At 38.1% G+C, this 22,723-nt stretch overlaps 1 protein-coding gene across 1 annotated transcript in view; it reads right to left on the bottom strand.

Annotated features, from left to right (window-relative positions):
• PLCB1 (phospholipase C beta 1) overlaps positions 1–22,723 on the bottom strand; it is a 593,106-nt gene that overhangs the window by 227,855 nt on the left and 342,528 nt on the right. The window contains exon 4 of the mRNA XM_058181309.1: positions 6,171–6,311. Coding sequence (XP_058037292.1) covers positions 6,171–6,311 — 141 coding nt within the window. The remainder of the gene's footprint in view (positions 1–6,170; positions 6,312–22,723) is intronic.

The raw sequence follows: 22,723 nt of genomic DNA, 5'->3' as shown, positions 1-22,723 counted from the left end.
TTTTTTCCTTTTATTTACATAGATACATGTCCTGGCCACGCCTACCCACGGGCCTGCCAAGTTTCTGGAGATAACGAGGAAATTATAGATAAGGCCAGAATTACTCACGAATATATTCTTCCCTCCATGAATTAGCTTGCGCCAAATTCATTGCTTTGTCCGAGACAAAAAACCAGGAAGTCCCGCCTCCTATTTATAGTCTCTGCAGATGTCACTGCATGACAATTATGACTTGGCTTTGTCCCAACTCTTCCGCTGCTGCGCACGTCGATCAAGCCTTCGTAATCTTGCGTCCCTCCAAAACTGTTCTTGGGGCGTTGCCAAATCAGAAGAAGGCCCGGGAGAATCAGGCCTTGCCGGCCCCTCCCTTTGAGTGGGTGCCAGGGAGGGAGAGGGCTCAAGAGAAGCAGGGCTTGCCAGGTCTTCTCCCTCATTTTCTGAATCATCCGAGTCCAGGAGTCTGGGTCCAGGAACCTGGGTCACAACACATGGCCTTTCCTGGTTCAGATGTAGAAGTGAAGTAGACTTGGATTTATTAGCGTACAATTGACACAATACCTGAAAACTACCCTGTAGCTACTCCCAAAGGCCTCTTACAAATAAAAAGCAGGCAGCCGCTTTGCGAATAGACCCTGAAATTGTTTTGGGGGAAAAAAAAAACATTTTTAGACAGCAGCAAAGATGTAATTCAGATGCACTGGAGTCAGGGAAGGAGTCAGAGATGAAACCTGCTTTTCAGTCTTTTAAAAAACAACCAGGAATGCCATTAAACGTTAGTGAGAAAGGTGAGGGAGCTTGATAGTGATAGGAGCTTGAGGAATCTCCTGAAGGGCTTTGTGATGAACTGGAGAAGGTAAACCCCATCTGCCATCCTGTCATAAAGGGATATGAACTGTACTTGTGGCTGAAAACCTCGGTTGGGGAAAGTAACAGATAAGAGGTTCCGCTCATGGAATGTGAAAATGGAAATAGACATAGAAGCTGGCAATGATATAAGGCAAAATTGGAGTAAGAGAAAGGGAACAATTAAAATATATGGATAGCAAGAAAATAAGGAATTAAGTAATCTTGCACTGCTTAAGGTACATAAATTCCAGGTGTGTTCAGAAATAGCCAAAAAAAAAAAAAAGGGAATCAGCATAGGGATTGCTATGCAAGGAGGATGACACCTTGAAGCAAATATCTTAAGGCAGGGGTCTTCAAACTTGGCTTTTTTAAGACTTGTGGACTTCAACTCCCAGAGTTCCTCAGCCAGCAAAGCCAGCAAAGGGCGTTGAAGTCCACAAGTCTTAAAAGAGCCAAGTTTGAAGACCCCTGTCTTACGGGAAAGGAGGAAGGCACCAGAACAGAGATCCAAATGTTGCTAGCCATATGAGGTTGCTGGTTAAATTTAACTGAAGGTCTTGAATTCCCTTTGGGGAATTTAGTAACAACTTCACATTTAGATAAGACACACTGTCATTTTGGCAGAAATTGTATTTTTGCCACTAGACAAATAAATTAATCTCTGGATAATATAGTACATCATAAAGGGAATAATCATAGAACAATCATAAAGTAATTTACTGCAAAATCAACCTTCCGTCATAGCAGATAGAGGAAGGAGAGCCATATTTATATAACTTAACTGACTTACACTTGCTTAATTAACTTTAACTTTAAAAAGCAACCGTTGAGAGAAACGAGTATTTCGTATTGACCCCCCCACCTGAATTTTGCAATGATGGTGCAGCAGGTAGCGTTCCTTTCTGGTGCACCTTGTTTCTCCGGAGCACTCCACCCCCCCACTTCTGCTCGCCTCCTCCTCCTCCTCCCAGAGTCTCTGGGCTGCTTACTCAGCCAGAGGGAAAACTCTGCCGCCCGGCTTGCCCGCCTCCCCGGGGATGTCGCCTGGGGGGGGGCACTCTCTTTGCAGCTCTTGCTCAAAGCCGCCTGGCTCTGAAAGGGACACACGGAGAATCGGAATAAGAGAGAGAGACAGAATGAGAGAGAATCAGTGAGAGAGAGCATCAGAATGAGAGAGAGAGAGTGGGGGGAGAGAAAGAGAGATGACAGAATAAGTGGGAGAGAGAGAAAGAGTGGGGAGAGAGGGGGAGAGGGAGAGAAAGAAAAAAAGGGGGGAGAGAGAATGAGAGAGAAAGAGTGGGAGACAGAGGGGAGGGGGGAAAGAGAGAAAGAGAGAGGAGGGACAGTGCCTGAAGGACCCCATCCAATCACTGGGAGTCCAGGCGCTTCAGCAAGCGGCACACTGGATTCGTATTAGTGGTCCCCGGGATTTATGCTGAAATTAGCATCAATATATTACTCCTCTAAGATCAAAGAATACTCATTACAGTTTTTTGAAAGAGTTTTTTCCGAATAAATAAATTTTTGACTCAAGGGAAAAATTAAATAGATTACTGAGGAAAATGCCAAAGTAGAAACATTTAGAGAGTTTATTCTAATTCTAAGCAAAACTAGCCTTACTGAATTTCCATTTAAGTTGTTAATTCCATCATTCTTCTATGAGGTTTATCATAATTCATGCAATCCTATGTATCCATGCTTTATGATCTCCTATAATCTCAAAGGAAATTGGCACATTACCACAACAGTGAGCTAATCCATTCTTTCTTCAAAATTGGAAGAAGTTATTGACTGGTGTTCTTTAATTACTAAATAAAAAAAAATATATGGGTGGTCTGGGTAGAAGACAATTCATTCCAGCTGTATATTTAATCAATATCCCATGAAGTCTGCACTGAAAAATTTTCCTCCTGGAAATGTTGAATACTTTAGTATCCGTATTAGTAAAAGACAGAACAACCTTCCATCCAGTGGTGGGTTTCAAAATTTTTTACTACTGGTTCTATGGGTGTGGCTTGGTGGGTATGGTTTGGTGGGCATGGCAGGGGAGGGATACTGTAAAATCTCCATTCTCTCCCCAATCCAGGGGAAGGTTACTGCAAAAATCCTCGTTTCCTCCTGATCAGCTGGGACTCAGAAGGCAGAGAATAGATGGGGGTGGGGCCAGTCAGAATTTTTACTACCAGTTCTCCGAACTACTTAAAATCTTCACTACTGGTTCTCCAGAACTGGTCAGAACCTGCTGAAACCCACTTCTGCTTCCAGCCCAAGAGAAAGAATGCCTCTCTCAAGTCTGTGGGTCTTATATTACAGCACTCAGGCTGAGTGCTTCCTCACCAATAAACCATCTATTCCAGCTAATCCAGTATGTGGGAGAAAATCACCCAGGTTTGGCTGATGTTACAGAAATATATAGAAAGGTAGCCAAGTTTTGTCCTCATGAACTCTGAAATGCTTTTAGCTATTTAATTTGCAGTCTTTTATTCTCCGTCCATTCTTTTTTTTTAATTGTGTAGCCTGTCAACAGCTGATCTAAAGCAGTAAATAAAGCTAAACTGAACTAAAAGAAAATCAAGTCACACATTCTCAGAAATAGCAAAAGTAGAATCTTCAAACTGATTTAACTGTCACATTCAGTTCGGGTTTTTTTCAAAATCAGAAAAATGCATTAAACTTGGTTTTAAAAAAATATTGTTTGGTGCCATTCATTGTTCAAGTTTCCATTAATTTTACTTCAGCCTTAGAAAAAGAACAGAACTATCTCAACCAAACAGCAAGTGGAAATATCAGGAACTAATTATTCTCCATAGTCAATTATCGAGAGACAAACTTCCAGAAGCTAAATATAAGAATGTCTTTAATCATTTCCTCAAAGTGATTTCCAAACTCTTCTGCTTATCCAAACCTCATTATTTACAACAGAGTATAATAATAATAATAAAAAAACCTGCCAACATGAACAATAAATTTTTTAAAAAGCCTATTGGATGAGACAGCTGAACAACAAGGCCAATTGAAGGGCATCTATCTATCGGTTGTGGTGCCCTAAGAACCAAATATAATTTATCAGACCTCATACTTGTATAACATTTCCAAGGGAAAGTGGGGGAGACATGACTTTGTAAAAAAGGGAGGCAAAGGAAGGGTTTCTTTTCTGTGAGACCCCCCCCCCCCGATCTCTTTCAGATATTCCTGCAATGTATGGAATCTTTAGCCACTAAAGCAGAAACTTGTCCACCCCAAAAATAAAACACCTAGACACAAACTGAGCAATGTGGTATATGCAGAACTATGCAGTGAGACATGTGCAAATCTGTATTTTGGTGAAACAAAACTACCACTCCATAAATGCATGGTACAACATAGGATAACAAACTTATCAGGACAAGATTCAGTAGCCCATCTGCATTTAAAAGACAAAGATCACTCTTTGGGAGACAGCAAAGACAACAGCTTGGACAGAGAGGACTGCTGGTTCGAAAGAAGAGCAATCTATGTAAAAATTGAACAGCCCTCCCTCAACAGGGCGTAGGAGCAGGGGTGAAATCCTCCCGTTCCGGACCGGATCGCCTGATCCGGTAGCGATGGCGGCCGATGGTTTGGAGAACGGGTAGCAAAAATCCCTGCCCCCTCCATGCCCAGCTGAGCCACACGATCATCAGAGGTTTTTTTTAAACTTTTAAAAGCATTTTTTTTCGGCTGAAAAAATGCTTTTAAAAGTAAAAAAAAGCCTTTTGATGATCGTGCACCTCAGCTGGGATCGTCAGAACCCTTTAAAAGCATTTTTTCTACAACCTTTTAAAATGCTTTTAAAATGCTTTTAAAAGGTTCCTCCAGCTATCCCAGCTGACTTGCCTGATCATCAGAGGCTTTTAAAAGAAAAAATGATTTTAAAAGTAAAAAAAAAAAGTTGGCCACGCCCACCCAGTCACATTACCACCACCAACACCAAGCCACGCCCACAGAACCGGTAGTAACAAATTTTACATTTCACCCCTGGGTAGGGGATACAAGAAAATCTATCTCCAATCTACAACACAGTTCTTTCAGTAGTTCCATGAAGCCTCCATACCCATCTGCACTACTCAGGTGACCCTGAGGATACAGATAAACCTCCAAGTGCCCTCAAAGACTCTCTAAAAGAATGCAAATGACCAGCTGTCTGCCAGGAATATATATCCTTCCATTCCCCACTATCCGGTCATACCTGAAGAAGCTTCTTGGATGAGAAGCAAAACGTCTTCAAAAAAAAACAAGAAAGTCCAGTTGCCTCTTGAAAAAGCACCTTTGGGACAACCATGAAATGGATGACTTAGAATCTCCATAGACACTTTTCTGTGAGATGTAGTAACTATGTCCAGGCACCACAAAGCTAATTTTAATTTAGCAATAAGATACTAGTAGAAATCAAATGCTTCATACCCCAACCCCCATGCTCTTCAGCAGTCTCAAATAGTCTGAGATTATCATGTCTAGCAATTGATAATCCTGGTTAATTAGCCAATCTGACTTTGCTTTTAAGCACCAACTCAGAAGAAACAATTAGTGCACCAGCTTGTATACTCGGGGAAAGTGGTATGTGACTACCCACACCCAGTGTAGCTAATGGAAAGCTAGTATGCTCGAATGCCTATGTTATATCTTGTTCCAGGCCACCACAAAAAAAAAAAAAATCACAGTATTAAAAGTGGCAAAATTTAAGAGAAGAGCAGGCAGAGTTGGGAGGCAGAGTTAAATGCGTTATCAGCCTAGAATCGTTACATTCCCACAAACAGTCTCAGTCCAATCCTTCTTGAATTCTGTTTACTGTGTTGCTGAGCAGCTGAAGCACAATCATGTGACTATGGGTGAGATGGGGAGAGACTATCAGAACTTTGATAACTCCTTTTTTCCAGATTGGTCATAGTTTTGAATGGTCACTAAGGGACCAGTCGTAAGTTGAGGACATACCTATATCACATTAATAAAATTTGCTTTCCAATTTCCAAAGCAAAAAATAGTATGCTTTCTTTAAGGAACTGTTCCTTAAAAATATAGCTTCATAATGATACAAAAGATGCCTATGAATAATTTTTTCTTTTTACTAAATATAACTACTGAGAACAGGCTTGGGAACACAAAAGTTTACACAACACATATTTAGAAAGAAAACTGCTAAGACCCATGTTATGTAGTTCTTGACTCATTTTTTTTTTGAAAATATAACTAGATAATAGCAAAAGACCCCAAACTGTATCCATATAATTTTTAGCTGAAGTCATATTTAATTAACAAGTATTAATAAATCTTTTCCATTTTAAGAAAAAAAATCTGAATTGCCATACCTTTGCTATTTCTTCCTGAGCAGCTACTAAATTCAAGTAAGATATATTGACCAGGTCAGGGCCATGAACAATTGTAAGCATTCGATTTTCCAGTCGTCCTCCTGCATTTCCTACATCCAGGTGTTCGCGTAGTTTTGGATCCTGGTAGTAAAAAGACAGCAAAATATTAAAGTTTACTTTCTGAAATTCAATTTCAATATAAAGCTAAGGGTTTTAAGCAGCTACATTTCAAGATGAAACCATCCCGTATGGGATGCGCTCATTCTCTTTCTACATAGTCAGAATACCTGTATTCTAAGGCAGGGGTCTCCAACCTTTGCAATTATAAGACTTGTGGACTTCAACTCCCAGAGTTCCTCAGCCAGCTTTGCTGTTCTAAGGTCTATCCTGAGCACATATATTTCCTAGTTGTGGGATTCACCAGTATAGCTTGCAAAGGGTCTTTAGGTTAGAGATTCTAGGTTGTATAGAACAGTGTGAACATGTTTGTGGTAAAATTGGGCTCTGTTACACTTGTGGTGCCAAAACTGACCCTCACTGACCCTCATCACTAGCAAGAAATGATCTTCATTTGGTTCAATGGTTTTCTCTGTCTTCATCATATGAAAACCTCAGTTGCCAAAAGCCATGATGAGTCCATTATTCATGATTACAACATGACAGATGGTGCCTGGGAACGTTAAGAGGAGAAATAAAATGAACTGAAATGAAGAAAAGGAGACTGCATATTTGTGAAACCAAGACAGAGAGGAAGGGTTGTAAGGACTTCGAATAAAGATGGCCTGATCTGGTAAAATACACTTCATGAGAACACGTGTAGTGATGAAAGTTTAGATTTAATTATGGATGAAGAGGGTCTTGTGTCAAGAAAGTTTGAACTAATGATATCTAGATTGTTGTAGAAATTGTTTATTGTTGGTGATGGCTGCATGTTACACTCCAGTGAATGTTAAGTATGAAGAATTTGCAGTGAGATTTACTGCAGAAAATTGTGCAGTATTCTGGCTGCATATGATTTAGGAGAAAAATTTATTTTGTTATTCTGTTAACTGACCTGGATAAATGCACAGTGGGAATGAGAGAAGTGAATAAACAAGAAAAACCAAAACCTGGACCATTTAGAAAATGGTCCCATTATTAAACTGCTTTCCCTAATGGAAGATTTTCCTAAAATGCAATCACAACCGCTTTCCTGCAACTTAAATCTATTATTCCTTTAGTATTAAGTCTTTACCTAATACCAAAAGTTATTCCTTTTCTAAGCACAATTTCCTGAGAATCTAGGAAGCAAGATATTTTTTTAAGAAAAAAAGGGAAGAGATTACAAGACTTCCAGCAATTGAATTAGTTCTTATGCACGTCCCATAGATCTCAAAACCCACTGAGAAACCCTACCGCCCTCATATTTGTTTTTCTGCCTTTTCTGTGAACCAGCAGTCTCTTCACTGACAACAAAGAAGCTCCTGGTGGTTGTTTATAAAACCATTTTCTGAATATTTATCACTCTGGGAATTTATTGTTCTTTCTCAGATGACAGAGAACAGGTCTTAGCTTTCTTCTGTGTGACATCATTTGAAGCGGATGAAGGGGCCCATACTAATCCTCCTTCAGTTGATTTCCCCATTAGAAATTTGTAGCATCTTCTAGCAGCACCCAGACATCACTGGGGAAAAAAATGTATTAATACTTCTAATGGGCTGTGATTATCGGATAATAAAGTGGAATTATAAAGTATACTTCTATTGATGCAAGTTAAAATTGGATTTATACCTTCTGCAGCCTTATTAAATTGTTGAGTAATTGTTGTAAGCAATCACCTTTCCAATATCTTTCACACTGCTATTCTCAAGCTAAGCACCCACCCACCCATATTATACCAGATTTGACTTCTGTTTTCCAAATGCAGTTATTTTATGCTAATTTTCAATTATTTTCAATCCATGCCTGTAATCTACTACGGTAATGAATATTAAAGACATAAACAGTATTTGATTACCACATCCACTTTTGTGTCATTTGCAAATCTGAATGATCAAAGCTAGGTTTGATGTTTCTATGTCCCCCCTCCAGTTTAATGAGGAATTGTTGAAGAAATCTCTTTTGAATGTGATCTGAGCTGGCTGGGTGCCTTCTTCCTTTTTATGCACCACAGCCTGCATTTTAGAAGTTTCCAAATCAGAAAACTCACATGGTATTTGCTAAATGTTTACATCGTTTTCACGATTGTAATAAAAAAGATACTGTTAGTTTGGCAAGATTTTTTCTTGGGAAATCTATGCTGGGTTCTGGTAATTACTGTATTTTTTTCAGGCTTGCTTCAGAAGGATACTTTTATTAACCCTTTTAGACTTTTCCCAGGGTTACATTGACTGCTTTGTGGTTCGCTGAATCTTCTCCCCCCCACCACCTTTTTAAAGATGGGGAAACATTTGTCAAGGCTGGGGAAACTAGGAGATTCAGGCAGTTCAAATGAATATAAAGATTTATTGCAAGCTTAAGCTCTCTACAAAAATATGAACTATTAGCGGTCAAGGGGAATGAGGAGGAATAAGAAGGCAGAGCTTAGATCTCTTTCGGGTGTGCAGGGACTCATGACTTATGACATGTTTTACTCCTCCCTCAGGCTCAGCCTGGTCATCTCCTACATTGTCTTCTAGCATTTGATCTTTTCTGTATTTCCCCTTACGTAATTTACAGTATCTTCAAGCATTACCCAGACTTTCCTGAGAGATCATAATGAGCTCTGATTAGCAGATAATAAAGTGGAATTATAAATTTCTCCAATGTATAATTTATAAAGTTCATCTAGCCTATAACAGAATTGCTTCAAATTAATCTTGCCTTGGAGGTTGTAGGGTGGAAACCATACAGCCTTAGCGGTAGGGTCATCATTATTATGGAGCTCCCTTTCTTGCAAAGTTTATTTAGCATCCCCAATATATAGTTTTAAATAGCTTTTAAAACTAGTTGCCTGTATTTGCTTTCATCTGATTAATTTGAGTCGCCCCTTTAAATTACCCATTTTCATCAGTCATTAGTATTGCCATTATTTTGACGGTTGGCTTTAGAGATAAATGGTGATCCATTTTGTATTTAATTTGCAGTTTCATTGTTTTTAGCGTATAAATCAGTTTGGCAGGACTGCACATAAGTTTGTAAGCAAACTAACCAGCTACCTCTCTTCCTGGAAACCAGGAGTTTGATCCCCTTAAAACTTCATCTGAAATAGCCACTCTTTCCACGGTAAAAGGAATACATATCATCTCCCTCAACTGTATGAGCCACAATTCTAGGAGAAATGATAACTCTTGTGATTTGCAAGACTGTTTTTTTTTAACATTAAGCTGCCCTCAACTTGTCCCATATAATCTTCTGAAGTTATGAAATACCCTGACCGTTGGCCGAAGTCAGCCCTATTTGATGTCAGCCTTGATGATTAATAAACCAATTGCCTTGATCTGACAAGATAAGAAGCAAAAGGAAAGGGCCAGTTTATTAAAAGCTCAAGCAGTGATTTATTTTTACATACATTTGTTGTCACTAAGCCAGGCAAAGATTTCTTTCAAATGCAGTGAAATATCCTTTCCTATTAACCTTGACAAAATGTCAGTACAATTTAAAAAAAAAAAGGGACAGAGAGAGCAAAGTAACAGCAGACTTCTACCCGATGTTTCTTTTCAATTATTTAGAAGTCATTAAGTTTATGATTCTCATGATGCTTATTTCACTTGACTCCTACTCGAGTGCTTTAGCATTTTCCAATCAGAAATTGCAAAGTGTCAAAAAGGGGGCAAAACCACTCTTGAAGATGATCCTACATATACCCTATCATCTACCCACACTGAAAAATATGTACAACGAGATTATCACTTTTCTACATGCAGTTGTTACTCATGGGATTGGGTAGAAGCAACACATGGATATATAAATTGATACATTCGATTCGATGAATGTAATTATGTTGGAATCTGCACAAAAGGTCTAACACATGACAGAGAAGGGATGGGAGGAGAATGCATCTGACACAATGTCACTGTCACAACTAAAGCTCCGTTCTGGGCAGCACAACACAATGAACAACTTAAAACACATTTTATCATGCCGGGAAGAATGATTTGACCGTTCGCTAATCTTAGAGGAGAGGAATGTGCATGTCATATGATTGGCTTAAAACTCTAAATTACTCTGACTTGACAATATGAAGCAAAACTTTGCTTTATTGCCTTTGATTAAGTAAAATTCAATTGCCAATCCAGCTGGACTATTTTGTGCCCATAATAGAAGAGGATATCATTTTATTGTTTTTCCTCCTGAGCTTCTCTGCCACTGTCTACTACTTATTCTTGATGACAATTCAGGTTTGCTTTGTAACTTATCTTTTTACAAGAACATAAAACACAGATAGATTTTTATTTTAACAAGATTATCATTTTGTGGGTAGAATAGAAAAAGGTATCATTTTATGCTTTGCCTCCTGAATTTCTCTGCCACTACCTACTACCTATTCTTGGTGACCATTCATTCTAGGATTTGTTCATAATTTATCTTTTTACAATGGATTCTAAGAACATAAAATACAGATAGATTTTTATTTTAACAGGATACTATTTAAGGCCTTCTGAGATTCATACATTCGGAGAAGGATGACAGCTCTTCGGGCTACAGGAAAATCTGATACACAATTGTGGATTATATGTACTGTGCATGCAGCATCCAGAGACTATAGAAATTATAGCTACATAAATGAGTTGGAAATATACAGGGATATTCTTGTCTTAACCAAAAAGCAATTTTTTCTAGTCTGGATGAGGGAAAAACTACTGTGTTGTCTTGGTCAGGAACTAGACTATAAAATGAGAATATTCCATCCTGAGCAGTCGGATCAGATCATAGGATTTAAGATGGTCTCCAAATCACATCGGCCATCCTTTTGGGACAATTATAGCACACATTTGGACTTTTTAAAATTCATGTTTAAATTAGGCTGAAAAGTGTAATCTTTTTTCCCTTCAGTAATGTAAGTCTGGAAAAGAGACTGATTTCAATAAATTTGTATCAAATTATTTCCATTATGAAAAAAAATCAGTGTAAAACTCCTGAGAAGGATGAGTTTTCAATCATTTGAGAGTATATTCCAGCTATAGTTGATGGATATATATTATGCATTGCTACTGACACCGTGGTGAAATCTACATACCTTCCCTACCAGTTTGGAAGTACGCGCTCTGCGTGTGTGTCCCGTGCAATTATGGACCCTCTGCACATGTGCAAAGCCCTCTGCGCATGTGCAGAGGGTCAAAAACAAAGCTCTGCCCACCCGCCTGGACATTGTTACTTCCTGGTTTTAACCAGGAAGTAGCAATGTCCGGCGGGTGGGCAGAGCTTTGTGCTACCTCTGCTACCGGTTTGCCCAAACCAGTGTGAACTGGTAACATTTTTACCCCTGACTGACACAGCTTTTCTTTTTTAATATCTTGGTCCATCATAGAAAATGGTTATGCCATTATAAGGCAATTCCAATCTTACTAGAATATTGAGGGAAAGGTTTAGTTTTTGAGAAAGGAAAATAATCTGAAGATTAAAAACAGCACTTCATTCGATACAGAGCAATCACTATCTTTTCTCCAGTTACACAATTAGCTATCTATATATATCATAGCACAGGGTAGTTTGTTTGGAGTATCCATAAAAGAAATTTGGATCTGTGCAAAAGTAGGCGTCGTAATTCTACAAAAACCATAAAATGCAGCCTGCATAAAAGCAGTTGCTTGGCAGAATAAACCTTAGAGAGAGAAAAAGACAACAAACACAAATGTGCTGATATGCCCTTAATTTCCTGAATCATTTGCTTGTCTAAGGCATCCTACTGAGTTATGTCCCTCTTGAGTATTCTAACCATTTTGCTCAACCGTCTCCTCAACATTGTCACAAAGACCACATGGTGCTGGCACCAAGCAGTGTTGAAAGTCTATTACTTGAGCAATCTTATCTTTTATGCAGTGTGCATCTGCTTTATTTTAAACGGGTGACTGGCTCATTTATTTCATTATCACACAAGCTGACAAAAGTCCACAGCTACTGCTTCTCTAGTGCACAAAAAGATGTATTTGCAGATACCAACTATGAGAGAAGCTGCAGGCATTTTTGTACAAAATAATCCCTGTCACCCACCAATCTTCTGAAATAAGGTCAGTGATAACATAACATACTCTAGGAGTATGAAAGTACGGCACTGTGCTTATTCAAAGCCGGCATCCACAGCCAGGGTGGATTTCTTGGGCTTTATCTCTTTATTTACAATTGCAGAATCAATATTCATTTGCTGACTTAAAATATGTATTCCCCTCACCCTTTAATATAAAAGAGTACAGCCACAACAAAATACCATTAAAGTAATTCAGTGAATAATGGCCAAGACACAGTAATCAAAACCAACAATGTATCAACCGATCAGTTCAAAAGCAACAATATTAACTTGTTTTAAGTGGCATAAAAAAAGGAGGCCGGTAAAACATCAGCAGAAAAGAAGTACGTGGAAGAAAATTCAGTAGCATCCAACTGCAAAGCAGACCTAAATTTGTGCCAACCAGTGCAATGAACTGACTCATGTCTTTCAGATAAGCCAAGAGAAATTCAGTAAGGTTACAGCATTTCTCAGGGTGAGAGATTCAAAGCATGGGATGAGGCTATGGTTTGAACAGACATTTTCAAGGGAGAGATGTCAAGTCACTCAGAGTGAAAGGAAATGTAATGCTAGATTATGAAATAACGGGACAAATAATTAAGCAAGGTTTTGCATCCAATATACATGCAATAATAAAGATGAATTTTAAAAATGCTTGTCACATAAGCGAAATTGGAGGAAACATGCCACATTACCAAGAGTTACAATCTTGTACAAACGTGGCATTTCTTTTTCAGTTCTGTGCTGCTCAGTTCAATGTGCCAGTGTGGAAATTACCTGTAATGCAAGGGTGAAATCTAAAAATTTTCCTACCTGTTCTGTGGGCGTGACTTAATTGGTGGGCGTGGCTTGGTGATCAAATGACTGGGTGGGCGTGGCCAATAATAAATAATAAAAATAATTAACAAAGTATAAAAAACGATAGGTACCAAAAACCAACTTTCACACTTTACACACATACAACACAACACAACTGACTCACACACAATGTAAAAGCAGCTGCACTTCACACTTCACATAGCCACAAAAAGCTCAAAAACCAACTTTCACACTTTACACACACACACCTGACACACACACACACACACACACACACAAATGCCACATACAGCTTTCTGAGATTTTGTGTGTTTGTGTAGTTAGAGTGAAACACTACAGAAACACACCAAATCTCAGAAAGCTGCACAAATATTTTATTATTGTATTTTATTTTATGTTATTGTGGACTTCAAATCCCAGAGTTCCTCAGCCAGCAAAGCCAGCCAGTTGATCACCAAAGAAATAGATTAGCTAAGTGATTGATTCTGTCTGGCTGAAAGTGAAACTGTTTTCGGGCTGGAAAAAGAGCCATGCGTTCATCAGTAATCAGGTAAGTGCCTTAGAATCTCTACTCTTACTTGTAGAAAACATGTTTTCTTCAAGTAAGAGTACAAGTAAGGTTCTGCTGATGAGGAACTCAGGTGAGATCGCCAGAGGAGACTTTATTTTATTTTTTTTCAAGTTTAAAATCTCTGCCGATCTCAGCTCAGGGGGCAGGATCCTCAAAGGCTTTTTTTTTTTACTTTTAAAGGCATGTTTCGGCTGAAGCAAAACCGGCTTTTAAAAGTAAAAAAAAACCCCTCTGCAGATGGTGCGGCTCAGCAGAGGCGGGGGGGCGGGGCCAGGGATTTTTGCTACTGGTCCTCCAAACCAGCAGCTGCCATCACTACCAGATCGCGCGATCCCGTCTGATCCGGGAGCATTTCACCCCTGCTGTAATGTGATTTTTTTCTGTATGACACAGATGCTAATAACCCAATTTGGATCACAGCTCAGAAACAGAGAAACCATAGAGAGTAGACACACTTGTCTTCTATAAATTAACTTCCCAGCTTCACTAATCACTATAATCAAAAGCAGATTTAGTAAAATATAATTGAAAAGTCTTTCAGGGTGAATCAAAATGATTTGAAAACACTTGGAAGATGTACCTTAGCACTTATTAAAATATTTTTTGCATTGGTCACTTCATCCAATGTGTACCAATTAACAATACAAACTAGAAAAGTGCAGTGGTGAAATCCTCCCTGGTTTGCCACTGGTTCTCTGCTCGCGCATGTGCGGTGTGCACCAAATGCATGCTGCCCGCGCATTCACAATATGCGCCAAACGCGCTTTGTGCAGAAAAAGGAGGCTTGGGAAGGTAAGTAGAGCAGCGAGGGGGGGATCAGCTGTGCCGCGCGATTTTAAATCACGTGGTACAGCTGATCATCAGAAATATTGGTTCGAACAAACCGGTAGCTTTTTTTACTACCAGTTCACCCAAACTGGTAGTTTTTATCACTACCAGTTCTCCTGAACCGGTGCAAATCGGTATCATTTCACCGCTGGAAAATTGGATATGCATTTGTTCTTCTGTTGGCAAAGAGTGAATCCAAAGCACAGACAAACCACCATTCTATCACATTTAGAATGCGTAGCTACTTTTATCCTAACATCAATATTCTCATCATCTACAAAAATAACTACGATCCCCTTTATTCCCCTCTAGCCAAACCTTCCAGTCTCAAGCAATCAGATCTGTGTAAGAGAAGATTGGAAACTGCACCCAGTTAAAACGACCCTCTCATGGCTTTTCTGTGGCTGACTTCTAATGTGGACCATGTAGCAAGGACCTCCTTTCCATAGCATTAGTCCCTATAGACTTCAGAAGATTGCCTTCATCAAGGGTTAAATGTTAAAATACAACTGGTGTGTGTGTGTGTTTAAGACATATCTATTCTTCCGAGCAGGACTGGCTTAAATAGGGTTTTTAAACATGGATTTTATTGGGGTTTATTTTACATTTTGTATTGTATTTTAAATTTAGGCTATATTGAATAAGTTTTTTAAATAGTGTTTTTATTGTAATGTATTGTATTATTTTATCTGCCTGTTCACCGCCCTGAGTCCTTCGGGAGAAGGGCGGTATAAAAATTAAATAATAATAATAATAATAATAATAATAATAATAATAATTATTATTATTATTATTATTATTATTATTATTATTATTATTATTATTATTATTATTATTAAGTTTAATTCTAGTTGACCTTTCTGCCATATCTCATCTCATTCATTCAGACGTCTTTGTATACCAAGGCAAGATAAAAATCCTTGATGACTGATTTAGGATAATAGTCAGTACAGGTAGTCCTTGACTTACGGCAGTTCATTTAATGACCATTTAAAGTTACAGCGGCACTAAAAAAAGTGATTTATGACCATTTTTCACACTTACGACCTTTCCAGCATCCTCATGAACATGTGAACAAAATTCAGATGTTTGGCAACTGGTTCATATTTAGGATTGTTGCTGTGTCCTAAGATCATGTGATCCCATTTTCTGACAAGCAAATTCAATGGGAAACTTAGATTCACTTAACAATCAGGTTACTAACTTATCAACTGCAGCGATTCATTTAACAACTGAGGCAAGAAAGGTTGTAAAATGGGATAAAATTCACTTAACAAACATCTCGGTAACAACAGAAATTTTGGGCTCTATTGTGGGCATAAGTTGAGGACTACCTATAGTTACTAAGATAGGAGTTGAATAAGAACTTTGCTTTGACTAAAATTTAATTACTGTATTTTTCACTCCATAAGACGCACCTAGGTTTAGAGAAGGAAAACAAGAAAAAAGATACCAGGTAGCGTCTGAGAGGACCACAGATAGGTGTCCTTTCATGTGCCAGCTCTGCCTATTGACTTCTGCACTGCGGAAAAGAGACAGAAGAGGCGGGGTTCAGCACTGTAAAAGGACCCCATGTTGTGTCTCGTCCGATCTCACCACCACAGCCGGGGTCTGCTTATCTGCTTCCGAACGCTGAAGAATGTCCTAGCATGCCTCCCGGCCCCAGCCTTGGCTCCATGCCCAGACAGGCTGAGGAGGGGGCATCTCCCGGCCCCAGCCCTGGCTCCATGCCCAGACAGGCTGAAGAAGAGCAAGTATCTCCAGCCCCCAGCTCTGGCTCCATGCCCAGGCAAACGGAGCAATTAGACCCCTCCCCCTCCTCCACAGCATGTGAGCCCGAGGAAGGTTTATTACCAACAGCTGCCGATTGGAGTGACCCTCGCTTCAGAAGAATTGATAGGCGGCGACGTCAGAAGGAAGGGAGGGGCAGGCCTTAATGAGTGCTGAGTCATGGAGCCACACCCCATGGCCTATATAAAGGATCTGCTTTCTGGCAGTCTCTGAGTCAGGCAAAGTCTAAACATATCTTGCTGAAGTCACTTTCTGGTCTCCTGCCTGCCCTTTGGACTTTGCTAGGACTTTGGCAGAGCTGCAGAGGCACACCTGATTCGGATTTCCCTGACCCGGCCGTCAGCGGAGGAGTGGGACACGACACCCCACTGCGGCAGTCCGGCTGCTATTCACCAAAGGACCTGCACCGTCCACCCTTTTTTTTGGGGGGGGAGTGTTTTTTATGTAGTGGAAAATACAGTATATTTTTAAATACAACTATGTTTAATTGTGTTTTTAAAGTTAAAATGAATTGGTCATTCAAGAAATAGAGCTGTAAAAAGTGTATGCATTCATTAGCTATATATTATGGAGAATGTAATATGTCTAAATATAGGCAGATATATTTACTTCACTGGTTTCACAGTATAGATGGACACATGAACACACACACCTATATACAATATTTCAATTTCAGCAGCATAAATATTACCCCGACAATACCTCCTGGATGCAGTGACAAAGCTTCATTATTTTTACTGAAATGTGTTAAATTTTTAAACGTTTCTGGTTATTTAAAATTACAGAACAACAGTGAAGAATTAGTTACAAAATAATGTTCACACTGAAACTTACAAACATACAAAGCCTTGGAAATTTCTCATTAAAAAAACCCTCGAAAAAATTTAAAAAATCTGACCAGATTGTACCAAATAATGTTTTTGGTCACCCACTGTGCACAAAAAGATCCATTGTTCCTAAGGTCTTGACAATCTCCAAATGCTGAGGATACATCCAAATAGAACAGGGAGATCCTTCAACAGCAATTCTAACAACTCTGTAGATTTCTTTTTAATCTCATATTAAGGGCAAAAGAAATTGCTTTCATATTTTTAAAGTCATCCATTACAGGTTTACAAAACAGTATTGAAATTAATTGTTTCAGATTGTGCAATAAATAATATATAGCATATATCTCTTGTGGCACTGTGCAGATATTGAAACTACTCATTAGAATTTTAATGGGATCATGTAATAGAGATTTAACTCCAGAGTTGATTTGTTCAATAATTTCTTTTCATAATTTTATTTCTTCACACTAATTTAAGTAGATTTATAGTATATTAAGTTATGTTTATTTTACCCAAATTCTAAAACAATAATCCAGAATTCAACCTTTCCAAAAGTTTGAATGTGTAGCAGATCGTTTAAAAAAAAAACCTTGTAAATCTACATACTACCAAAACTCTGATTTCCATTATCTTTAGCTGGGTAAAAAGATGCACCATAGGGTAAATTTTTTTGAACCAAAGAACCCCAAAACTTACAGTGTGTGCCCAAAATACAGGAGCTGTTATTATCATGGAATTTAAATTTGCCAAACTTTGAAAAACATTTTATGTCGTAAAGATTCATAAAGCAGCTTACGATATAATACAAAATGTCACAAAGTATTTCCTGTGCTGATGCTTCATTGAGATCTACAATTCAGCATGGGCTATTTTCAAGGCAGATGCATCTCTGAATGTATCCCTACTTTTCCAGGGAAGGCAGTGCATTAGAAGTTCTGTCACTATTGGAGGCACTGAGGAATCTGGTAAGGAAAACTCTCTGAAACAATGACCCCCAAAGGCTATCTAATAAACATTATTTGCCAGATTTATATGGCCTGTAACAGTGATGGCTAACCATTTTTGGACAGAGTGCTCAAAGCGCGCACATGCAACCCCCCAAAATGTAATCCGTGCATGCCCCCCCACATGTATCCTGCCCCCCCATGCCCCCCCATGCATGTGCCCCCCCCATGTGCGGTAGAGACATGAAGACTAGCTGATCGGCGGGAGGCATGCACGCTTGCGTGGCGGAGCTGAGCTGGGGTGACGGCTCACGTGCCCACAGAGAGGGTGCTGCGTGCCACCTCTGGCACACATGCCATAGGTTCGTCATCACGGCCCTATAATAATTAGACGAGCAAAGCTAAAATCATGCTAACTAGTCTATACATTTGAATTTTATGGTGCATATTAATTTGTGCCAGGAAGGCTTTAGACATACTGTATTACGCTTATTCAATTATTCTGCAGGAAAGAATAATGATGAGAAACTGCAGCACAGAATCTTCACTAATTTGTAAGGAAATTATATCAACAGGACTATTTGTTTATTGTATTTCAAACTGTTACACTCAAAACATGTTGCACTCAAAACTCCCAGAGATTACACCGTTAAAAACAAAACAAGGAAAATAAATAATATTAATTTGGTGAAATAAAAAGAAATTACTTGGAGGCTCCAGTGACGTCACCGCTCCTGCCGGGTGCTCTAACAGGGCACTCTGCGTTAGAAGATCGTAAAAGCCAGTGAAACAGTATAAATCACTGTTCACTGAGCTTAGCATACCCTTTGGGCATAAGAGGGTTATGCAGAGTTGTGGAAAAGTGGTAGATCTAGACAGGGGGTTTGCTCTTAAGAGCGAATTTTCCTGGATTTATGATCCCACCGAACTCCATTATCTCCAACTTCAAACGCGCTCCTGTTTTTTTTCAGGAAAAAGGAGTAGGGGGTCATTTCTGCTCAAAAGTACTTATTAAATTGATTGATTTTCTAAGCAGACGGGAATTTCACAAGCGTTCGATCTTTGATGTAGAATCAACACGGCAAGTATACCGACTCCCTTTTTGAAACCTGAAACCTTTCTTTGTCTCTGATTAATTGACTTTTAAAATGGCGTCTGAAAGTGAAAGTAATTTTTTTTAGTACAACGAAGTAGCGTTATTTGTGGATTGTTACAAACGGAGTTCTCTTATACTGAAAGGAGTAAAGGAAAGTTGTTAAGTTTAAATTCCTGATTCTTTTGAAGACAGAATGGCAGCTAAACCTTTAAAGCCTTCTGGAAGAAGGGGATCTGAACCAAGTCTTGAGGATATATTGAAAGTACAATTAAAACTTTCTGAAGATAGGCAAAAAGAGATGATGGAGAATTTTAATGCAAAAATAAGAGAAGATATTCTCATGGCAGTTCAAGGATTGAGTAAAAAAATTGAGGGATTGGAAGAGGAAATGCAACAGATCTCTCAGTCAAATAAGCATTTAGAAGACAAAATGAAAGGTGTTCAGAAAAAAGTGGATCAAAATGAAGATCAGGTTGTGATATTACAATATAAACTTATGGAAGGAGCTCTTAGAATTCGTGGTATGCGAAGGGTACAGCGAAGGGTACAGCGAAGGGTGACAAGAGGAGCTCTTAAGCGTAAAGAAGAGCAACAGTCTCAAAGTAAAAGTCAGGATCCCAGTATGGAAGCTGTGGGAGGAGCTAGACGGAAGATACCGGAGGAGGATCTTCCGTTGTTTGCTTCAAAGCTTCAGGAGGCCAGTAATGGCAAATAGAATTTTGTCATGGAATGTTAATGGCTTGAATTCAGCTCAGAAAAGAAGGAAAATATTTCACTACTTGAAACAATTTAAAAATGATGTGATTTGCCTGCAAGAGACACATATAAAATTATCAGACCAAAAATACTTAATTAACTCAAAATTAGGTAAACATTTTGTTGCATCAGCTTTGGAAAAGAAGCATGGAATTGTTGTATATATCAGGAAGGATATACCAGCTAAGTTAATTGAGGCAGATATTCAAGGAAGATTTATTGCTATTGAACTGGTGATAGATGCAAAAAAGACTTTGCTGATAGGTATTTATGCACCTAATCAGCAACAAGAAAAGTTTTATAAAATGTTACATGAGAGGTTGATCCTCTGGGATTATAGTTCGTTTATTTTATTAGGAGACTGGAATGGAGTAATTGATACAAGAAGTGATAAGAGAACCTCTTCCAAGAAGATACCTATACATGCAAAATTACCAAAATCCTTTTTTGAAATGATGGAAGACTATGAGTTTAGAGATATATGGAGGTTACGGAATCCAGATGAGAGAGATTTTACTTTTTCCGATAGGCACCAATCTTTCTCACGTATTGATTTTATTTTAATTTCTAATGACTTGCTTTCTAGGGTGAAGAAAATGAAGATATTTCGAGGTGTTTAACTGACCATAGCCCAGTATGGATGGAATTATTACAAGGGAAAAAAGGTGGTAGAACATGGAGGTTGAATGAAAATCTGTTTAGATATGAGGATAATGTAAATTATTGTAAGAAACAGTTGAAAGAATTTTTTGATTTTAATATGTACAAAGGGACACCTATAGGAACTGTGTGGGAGGCGAGTAAAGCTTTTATTAGAGGATATTGATTTACTTGGACAATAGGCAAAGGAATAATAAACAAAGGCAGCGTAGATACTTGGAAGAAGAAATTCAAGGAAGCAACAGTTATTAATTCAAAACCCATAAGATCATAAACTTAAAGAGGCTATAAAAATATTACAGAGTCAATTTAATATGTTAATGGCAGACCAGGTGGCAACGAATATACAATATGCTAAACATAATACCTTTTGTAATGCAAATAAACCTGGGAGATGGTTGGCATATAACTTAAGGAAAAAACAGAAAGCACGTGTCATACAAAAAATAGAATATAAAGGTAAAGAGATATATCAACAGGATAAAATTAAAAAGGCATTCTCAGAATTTTACACTGCTCTATATGCAAAAGACAAAATATTGAATAGGGACATTTATGATTATTTGAAAGATTATAAGGTTAATACTCTAACATTAGAACAGAGGGAGGAGCTGAATCGGCCGATAGCTACTGGAGAAATAGTGGAGGCAATTAAACAATTAAAATGGGAAAACCCTGGTACAGATGGTCTTACAGCAAGTTATTATAAAAAATTACAGGATGAAATATTAGGCCCACTTAAAAAATTATTTAATCAGATACAACTAGGGAATACCCCCGTCATGGAAAACATCTTTTATTTCACTGATACCAAAAGAGGAGCAAGATTGCTCTAAACCCGGTAACTACAGGCCGATTTCACTTTTAAATAATGATTATAAGATTTTTGTAAAAATAATAGCAAATAGATTAATGTTAGTTTTACAACAAAGAATTCATACTGATCAATCTGGTTTTATAAAAGGGAGGCAGATGAGGAATAATGTTAGACAGATTATTAATATATTGGAATATTTGGAAAAGAAGAATACTTCAGCAGCACTTATTTTTTGGATGCAGAGAAAGCCTTTGATCGATTGCATTGGGATTTTTATTTAAATTAATAGAAAATGCAATTTGGAGATTGTTTTGTTAGAATAATTAAAGCGATTTATGGAGAGCAAACAGCACAGATTATAATAAATGGTAGTTTGACAGAAGTTATTAAGATTGCGAAAGGAACGAGACAGGGATGTCCCTTATCACCATTATTGTTTGTTTTGACTCTGGAACCATTATTAGATAAAATACGAGAATTAATGAAAATAGAGGAATTAAGATTAGAGATATATGGAGGTTACGGAATCCAGATGAGAGAGATTTTACTTTTTTTTCCGATAGGCACCAATCTTTCTCACGTATTGATTTTATTTTAATTTCTAATGACTTGCTTTCTAGAGTGAAGAAAATGAAGATATTTCCGAGTATGGATGGAATTATTACAAGGGAAAAAAGGTGGTAGAACATGGAGGTTGAATGAAAATCTGTTTAGATATGAGGATAATGTAAATTATTGTAAGAAACAGTTGAAAGAATTTTTTGATTTTAATATGCACAAAGGGACACCTATAGGAACTGTGTGGGAGGCGAGTAAAGCTTTTATTAGAGGGATATTGATTTACTTGGACAATAGGCAAAGGAATAATAAACAAAGGCAGCGTAGATACTTGGAAGAAGAAATTCAAAGGAAGCAACAGTTATTAATTCAAAACCCACAAGATCACAAACTTAAAGAGGCTATAAAAATATTACAGAGTCAATTTAATATGTTAATGGCAGACCAGGTGGCAACGAATATACAATATGCTAAACATAATACCTTTTGTAATGCAAATAAACCTGGGAGATGGTTGGCATATAACTTAAGGAAAAAACAGAAAGCACGTGTCATACAAAAAATAGAATATAAAGGCAAAGAGATATATCAACAGGATAAAATTAAAAAGGCATTCTCAGAATTTTACACTGCTCTATATGCAAAAGACAAAATATTGAATAGGGACATTTATGATTATTTGAAAGATTATAAGGTTAA

The sequence above is a fragment of the Ahaetulla prasina genome, chromosome 1, assembly GCF_028640845.1.
Source record: "Ahaetulla prasina isolate Xishuangbanna chromosome 1, ASM2864084v1, whole genome shotgun sequence".
Taxonomy (NCBI): Eukaryota; Metazoa; Chordata; class Lepidosauria; order Squamata; family Colubridae; genus Ahaetulla; species Ahaetulla prasina.
This window is presented reverse-complemented; position numbering and strand designations above follow the sequence as displayed.